The sequence below is a fragment of the Phyllostomus discolor genome, chromosome 9 (assembly GCF_004126475.2).
Source record: "Phyllostomus discolor isolate MPI-MPIP mPhyDis1 chromosome 9, mPhyDis1.pri.v3, whole genome shotgun sequence".
NCBI classification, from domain to species: domain Eukaryota; kingdom Metazoa; phylum Chordata; class Mammalia; order Chiroptera; family Phyllostomidae; genus Phyllostomus; species Phyllostomus discolor.
In genome coordinates this window covers 35,424,231-35,432,780 of record NC_040911.2, presented here as the reverse complement: position 1 = coordinate 35,432,780, position 8,550 = coordinate 35,424,231, and the positions used below count along the sequence as shown (strand labels likewise).

The 8,550-nt window shown below is 33.1% G+C and overlaps 1 protein-coding gene across 2 annotated transcripts in view; it reads right to left on the bottom strand.

Moving 5' to 3' along the window:
- Window positions 1-2,259: 2,259 nt before the first annotated feature.
- SS18 (SS18 subunit of BAF chromatin remodeling complex) overlaps window positions 2,260-8,550 on the bottom strand; it is a 66,240-nt gene continuing 59,949 nt past the window's right edge. For both annotated transcript variants that reach the window (XM_028524994.2, XM_028524995.2), the window contains one exon: window positions 2,260-4,043. In XM_028524994.2, the coding sequence (XP_028380795.1) occupies window positions 4,017-4,043 (27 nt within the window). In that variant the 3' untranslated portion in view covers window positions 2,260-4,016. The remainder of the gene's footprint in view (window positions 4,044-8,550) is intronic.

Sequence of the window (8,550 nt, the reverse complement as noted above, 5' to 3'; positions counted from 1 at the left end):
ACATCTCAAATCATTGCTTTATTCAATAAATGATATAAAACTCTATCCACATAGATAAAAACTAAGGCTCTAAATCATACCATGTACAAATTTTTAAAAAATATAAGCAAATACGGGAATATTTTTACAAATTTTTAAGTAGGGAGGTTGCAACAAACTATAAAATTTTGACTATATAAAATCTTAAAACTTTAATACAGTAGATATACATCATACATAATATGCCAAAGTTAAAAAAATAATGAACAGGATGAAAAGATGTACAATATATAGGAGACAAATAACTGTGTGTGAGGTCTGCCCAGAAAAATCCAGCCATTGTTAATATAACAAGATTGGTTTGCATCACATTGATGATAACCTGGCAGCCAAGGAGAGGGGACTGGAATGTGTATGCGTGAACAATGATAACTTAACTGTATTAGTGGGGGTGGAAAGACACCACTGAGTGAGCATTTGTACTGTGTGGCTGTCACACTCAAAATTACTAAATGAGTAAAGCAATGAATCTGCATCACATTCTGCCTTAAGCTTAAATATTCCTCCACAGAAACTATTCAGATGATACAGAAGGCCACAGCTATGAGCAACTGGTGATTGGCAGCTTCATCATGACAATGCACCAAACTCATGCATCACATATCATGTAGAATTTTTTGGTGAAACATCGTATCACCCAGGCAGCTCAGCTCCCCTGCAGCCCAGACTTGGCTCCATGGAACTTCTGGCTTTTCCCAAAACTAAAATCACCTTTGAAAGGGAAGAGATTGCAGACCATCAGTGAGATTCAGGAAAATACTATGCAGCAGCAGACAGTGATTGGGAGAACTGTGTGAGGTCTCAAGGTGCCTACTTTGAAGGGGACTGAGAAGTCATTGTCATATGGACAATATTTCTTATATCTTGTACCTTCTTCAATAAATCTATGTTTCATATTACATGGCTGGATACCTTCTGGACAGACCTCGCATGTTAGCTTCTGTGTATAAACTGTAGTCGGAAGGTTTAAAACCTTTAAAGTTTTGCTATCTTTAAGAAATAAAATTATGGAGAACGTTTGCTTTCTGTATAATCTATTTTTACTAATGTCTTAACTATTTAACATGAATGACTAAAATAAAACACAGTGATTAATTCGTACAATTTCTCAGATGGCTTCTAATTCACTGTTAACACTGAAAATACAAAATTTCAGTAACAGGAAGAGTCCTTACGTACCATGGTGTTTTTTTAAAAGAGTACTTGTCTTTTAAAGATACTTACTGCAATAATTAAAGAACATAGTGTATTCTTCAGTTTGGGAGCCACAGTACAGACAACACAAGATTGGCCATGCGATGCTAAGCAGGCAAGTTGGTTACTGGCACATGGGCTCATTATACCATTCTCTCCACTTAGGTGTACATTTGAAAATTCCATTAAAAAATTAAAAACGAAACAAAAAACAATGTGTCACCACAACTCTTCAAAATAATACAACATATTCCCAAACAACTAAACTAGCACAATTAAATATTTTTAAGTGTTAATCAATAACCACCCTGCATTTGTCTTAGTAATATATTGCTTCTGGGATATTATGGGATGCTAGAACAATTTCTTCTTCATAATAATACATTTTGATAAAATAAAATTTTATTTTTAGAATATATAGTCTATATGGAAAATGACGAATGTGGTGGAAAGGTGCTGGTAAATTCTTCCTAGGTAACAAAGGAGTAAGTAATTTTTGTCACCACCAATTAAAAACTTTTACGAAGTAAGACTGTTATAAAACAATTAAACCTTGCAAATGCACTAGTCTCCAGGAAGAAAGTCCTGGAGGAAATTCTGCTTATTAAAATTGCAATTTTAGTTTCCATTAAAAGGAGAGTAAGACAACAGAAGATGGGTTGGCAAGACAAATTATTTCTTAATGTCAGTTGAGCTTATTTCAAATGAGATAACGTATCTAGACCAGGTTGGGTTTAGTACAATTTTGTCTCCTCAACTCATTTATCTAATTCAGTCATCTTGATTATAGCCTCATGGACTTCATTTTCAGAGAAAGAATTCTGTAACAAACAGCCCACACAACATGCTGATTACTGAACAGTTAATTCTAATTAACTTGGGCATGGCAAGAGAATTTTGATAAAGTCCTAGAATACAAATATAGTCTGCTTATACTGGACTAACTTATATAAAATACCCACAGCATAGTCTCCAGATGAAACAAGACAGTCAAAGAGATCTAATTTAAAGAAACAAATGAGAAAATTAAAATCACAAATAATTTATTCTTCCGTTAGAGTTGATACAGTTTTAAATAGCAACGAAGTACACAGTGGTGGAAAATTGGCACAGAACCTCTAAGCATTTCAATCACAACAAGGCTGTCCATGCTTTATCTGTTCAAACTTGATGTCCATTTTCTACTGACCAAGTTGAAGGGGAAAAAAAAAAACTATTCTGCCCTTAAAACACACACACTCTCTTTGATACATACACACAGACACAGTGAAACTCCTCCTTTTGATTACAGTATGTTGAGAACAGTATGTTTTGCTTATTCAAATTAATGGCACCCCCTCTGTTTTGTTTCCAGTTAGAAGTGGGAAAAACCAATTCAATTATAGAGAATACATTTTATTCCCTGGGCACAGGCAACGATTACGAAAATAGTAACTTACCTTTGGGCTAGATGTTTTCAGATTACGCTTAAATAATTGTGGTTATAAACTTCTCAATGCATGATTTCCTGTCTAATGCAATATCCCTGAATTGAGTTAAAATAATCAGGCACAGGACAGTGTCAAACATGACTAAATATTCGATGCTAATGAACAAAGTAATCTAGAATGCAGCCTCTCTGCTTTTAATACAGATCATAATTAACCTCATCAATAAGCATTTTTCTAAACATTCTTTTGTGTTATATTAACCAACATAAAAAAGGGGAAAAGTTAAGTGTCCCTTTATAAATGGTATTATTTCCAGTTAAGAAAGTTGAAATAAAGATTTGTAAGTCTCCTGAATTATTCTATTATATAAACCAATTAAACTCCTAATGTTAAAAATAAAATTAATCAATGTTGACTCTTCTTTGATATTGTTTTAAAAATATTTGGATATTACTTACTAACTTCCCTGATCACTCAAACAAGGTAAAATTAACACTTCCATTTTCACTTATTGCTATTTTAGGAGAGAATTACCATTTCATTTACTTGAAACTGTTACCAAGATTCTTCAGATTCAACATGAAGTAATTCTTATTGCCTCACATTTTAAAACTGTATTATAAATGATCCCTATAAAAAGGTTTTAAACCACAAAATTTGAAAGCTTTAAAAAATGTGTTTTTACTCAAAACTCTATCACAGTGCCCCTGATTATCTGACAGATAAAAGGGATCTGAATTTCCTCTAGAGAACACTAACAGTGGACACATGGTGTGCTTTATCTTCTCCCTCACCTCCACCTTTATAGTACACCATTTTGAGACCAACACAGTCAAGCATACACCATGTTCCAATCCACATTAACAGAGGATTTCTGATTCTGTCCAATACGTAGTGTACCGCCTTGCATATTTACCACATGAAATAAACATAATATACAAAATATTGCTACTGTAAAAAGTGTACATTTCCCTCTTCCCCTTACAAAAGAATCTGTGGAAAAGTATTACATTCCCTTAACCTTCATAAACATACAAAGCTGTTCACACCTTTCAGTCTGTAACAGTCCATTTGAAACACAGTTCCAAATTCATTGCAAATTGGTTATGTCGTATTTTCTGTCCAATGTTGCCATCTAGAGTAGAAATGTGAAATTAAGAGTATTTTTGAGCTACTAAGCCTTTTAAACAACTAAGCCACAAATGCTGCTTACTGAAGAAACAGCCACTTAGCCACAAGGTTTTTCCAAAAACTAGATGGAATGGAAGGATCTCTTCATAGGGAGGTGTCCACAGTGCTGAGGTGATAATATGGCTGCTAATAGATACTGGCTATTGGAATGTAAGTACTTTTTCACTGCTGGTAATTTCCATACTGTCCCTAAAAAAATAAATTTTAAAATACAATTAGATAATAGTTTGATCAAATAGTTTGGCACAGAAAATTATAAATAAACCTTAATATTGCCATACTACAAAAGCAATTGCATTTAAAACAAACAAAAATTGTTATATATTTAGGTGCATAGTACCTCTATAATTTATTCAATACTACATGCATTTGCAAATGTATTTCAGAGTCTTTGAGCACAGAATAATACCTGTCACACAGCAGAAATTTTAACATTTGGTGAATTTTTTTGAACTGATTTGGGCAAGAATGAGTAAGAAGTTCTGGTTCTGAATTCTGGTATAGTATATAAATTTTATGCTAGTATAACACGTTTGTTGCTGTTTACCTTATAATAACTATTATGAATTAACATCAAAAGTATCTGGGATAAGTGGCAAGGATGAAAAGATACCTGGGAGATAAAAGAAAAAGACCCTTCTAACGATTTGGGCCTTTCTCTAAGGCCAACAATATTGTTACATAAAATCAAGAGAAGTTTGTTTTGTTTTTGTTGCTTTTAAAGTAGACTTGAAAGCCTGTAGGCTGACAGAACAGGAGAGAAAAGAGAGTACACATATCAAACAGAAATGAAGTAGCAAAATTCTACAAGGGAGATAAATAATGTCCAGTGTACAACTATTAAGTTTAGCTTTTGGAAAAGAAACATCTTCTCCTCTACAAGAGAAGAAAAAAAGTTAAAAGAAAAAAGAAACATACTATAATAGAAAATACATATTTTTATCAAAAATTTCTTAGATGTTTTTAAAATAAATGTTCATTAAAGCACCTATTCTACAAAAACACTATTCACTGGAAAGAGCATTATCAGGTAATTGTTCCCTTTGTTTGAATTTCCCCTCCAAGTCACATTAATTACTTTATATCAACAGTGTACCACAGAAAATAGTACCCTAAAAATTTACACGTCCACAGAACTAGATATACGTGAAAATATGCTGAATGCCACTAGATAGCTAATGGACAAATGTACCATAAATAGAATTAAGGTATTTAAAAAATACTAATGTACTTTATATAGTTATATTCAGCATAACTTAAAGTCAATGCTCATCTTGAAATACTAGTGGGTAGAGCATCAAATGTAGGACTTAAGATACTCTGAAAAGAAGAAAATTAGTGTAAGGGTATATAAAACAACACTGGCAAAATGCTGATAACTGTTGAAGTTGATTGGTGGGTACACAGGAATTCATGTTATACACCCCTTTTTAGTATTTATTTAAAGATTACTATAATACAAAGTTTAAAATAAGAAACATGAGTCAATACTCATCATACAGGAGCTTGTTTTTCAATTGTTAGATGACTTAAATCCCAACTCCATTATCATCTTTCTACTTGAGTCTAAAAACTCTTCAAGACTCAGTTTTTTCATCCATAAAGTGGGACTATAACACCTCCATCTCTGGATCTCAGTGTTCTTTCTATTCATGGCTACATTATTTCCTATCTCCTTTGTTAGGACAGAAATTAAATGAGAGGACATGAAACAGCCTTTTTAAAATTATAAGGTATAAATAAGCAAGTCTCAACATTACAGGAAAATGCTCCCCCCAACAAATGTGTATAAATGAGATATTAATGATGAAAGTGAATTGCACATATCATGAATAATGTAAAGCAGAAGGGAGGTTAAAAACTGCTGTGCTATCTACATATAAGCTATAATTTATCTACTACATTATGAATTACATGAGAATAGAAAGAGCAGGTCTTATCTATCCTCATACTTCAAGCATTGAAGAGTGCCGGATATATGACTTCTCCAAATAATGTATGCCAAATACAGGGTGGAGCAGAAGTATATTAACAGTTATCTGTATGGGAAATAATACAATAATTTTTTTAAATACAAAAAGAAACTGTGTTTTGTGTACTCACAACTATAAGCTAACTTTGCCCCACCCTGTATTATATTTAAAAAATTATAAACATTTATTGAGTAAATATTATATGCTAATCAACATAATACATTTGTAAAACAGAGAAGGTAAACGTATAAATAAATAGTTAAAGAACAAGAATTCTACAAGAGCTTCAGAACAGAAGAGGTTAACACAGCTAAAATAATTAGAAAAATATTCCTAAGACCATGGGAGCCTTAAAAGAATAGTAAATTTTACATAGCAGAGAAAAGAAAAAGGGATAATTCAAATAAACGTAATAGCTAAAGCAAAGGCATGGAGAAAAATAGGTACAGAAAGCTTAGGGAAGTGGAAAATTAAAGAGAATATAGAATAATGAAGAGCAGAATTATTTGGTAACACAGAGCGTGAAAGTAATGGAAATAGGAAGTCTGGCTAATACTAACAACAGCTAACTCTTAATATATCTCAATTAACTAAGACCTCACCCTGTGTTAGACACTGCCGTAAGCGCTTTTGTCCATCTATATACCCCATAGAGTAAATCTTATCTCCATTTTACATAGAAATAATTGACCCACCCCTGATTACAATGCTAGTCCTAAATCAAATCATGGGTAAATGCAGAAGCATATACTGTGTATCTGTTACCATTAGCAAATTCCAGGGTTAAAAGTATGGGTTTTGGAGCCAGCAAACGATTTCTAATTAACAGTCATACCTCAGTACCCATCAGCTTCAGAGCTTGTCAAACTGTACTCATCATATTTTGACAAGAAAAAATGTTTCAGTGCTTGGTGTTTGCTCAGGACTTGACGCACTTGCTAGAACTTGTATGAGCCACAATGCCACCTCGCAAGAGAAAATGCTTCATCTTTCGGTATTCATCAGTTTCGGTGACTCAACAAATTAAGAGTACCAAAGTACCACTGCAACTCCATCGCAGAACAGTTTCTCGTCCTTGAGCAAGTTAACTATCCTTCCTTCCTCTATTTTCTTATCTGACTAGTGAGGGTAAATCTTGACATTACTGTAGATAACATAGTACAGTAAAGGCTCTAGTTACTGGAGGCTCCAATCTCTCAGAATTTGCCATCCAGTTTCACCACTTCTTAGCTCTACCATCTCAGGTGAATCACTCCAACTCTCTAAACCCCGCCCCCCCTCTTATTACCCTCTTCTTCAATTTTTTTTTGTTTTTATTACAAAATTCCTCTGACTAGAGTGTAAAGCATGAAAATGGGAAAGAAGTAAAAATACAGTATGAGAGGATCCTGCCATGATGAAGCTAAATGTTAATGGTCTAATCTAAGAGAAGTAGATGGGTTATTTTAAGAAGAATGACTAATAAGATTCTATCATTTACTAGATGGAGAGAGGGAGAGGGAGAAAGATTTAAATATCAAATATGGCACTAGGCATTCTAGCTAGGTGATAGTACATTCTCTCTTTGGAAGAGGATGCTTAGAAAGAAGGTATAGTCTTGGGTGGAAAAATTTGTGAGTTTAATTATGTTAGATGTCAAGTAGAAATGTCCAGTAGGTATCTGCTTTTCAGAAGAGGGGACTGGACTAGAAATAAAGATATGAGAGTCAACAGCATGAGAAACTGAAACCATATGAGTAAATAGATTATCTAAAGTATATTGAATGAGAAGACTCCCTAGACTAGAAACCTGAGCAATACAAACCTTTACATTTCTCTTTCATTGATCGAATCACATAAAAATCTTAAAATTTTTCTGTCACAATACTTTTTTAGAGGTCTCCTTCTCTCTCTATTCTTATGATCAACATTCAAATCTAGGAAGTAAAGTCCCTATTTATTCACTTATTTATACTTAATGACTGATATGTTCTACTAAGTGAGGGGACTCAAGAATGATAAAAACAGATATGGTGATGTCTTTAAAAAATGAACATATTATGGGAAGACAGCATGACAATAAACAATAACTACATAAACTGTCATATGGAGACAAATGCTGTCCTAAAAAAATCAAAGCATACTTGATGAAATCTGATCAGGAAAAAGGCAAAGATGTACCCTCTCACCACACCTCTTCAACACTGCACTGGAATTCCTAGCATACACAGTAAGTAAAGGAAATAAAGGTACACAAATTGGGAAGGAAAAAATAAAACTATCTTTGTCCACAGATGACATAATCATCAAGGAAAGAGATCCCAAAGAATAACAAAAAAAACTTCCTGAAACTAATAAGCAAGGTTACAGGATAAAGATTAACATACAGAGTCAATCGCTTTTCTATACACCAGTAGTGAACAAGTATGTACAGAATATGACATTACAAAAATACAATATATAACAGAATACCCCCCAAATTAAGTACCTAGGTACAAATCTAATAAAATATGTTAAGATCTATATGAGAAAAAACTATAAAAAATTGATGAAAGAAATAAAAAACTAAATAAATGAAGAGATGTTCCATGCTCATGTATAAGAAAATCAATACTATCAAGATGTCAGTTCTTGACCTAAAACTTCAACACAATCCCAATCAAAATCCCAGCAAGTTATTTTGTGGATATTGGCAAAATGATTCTAAATTTATATAGAAGACAGAAGACCTAGAATGGTCATAC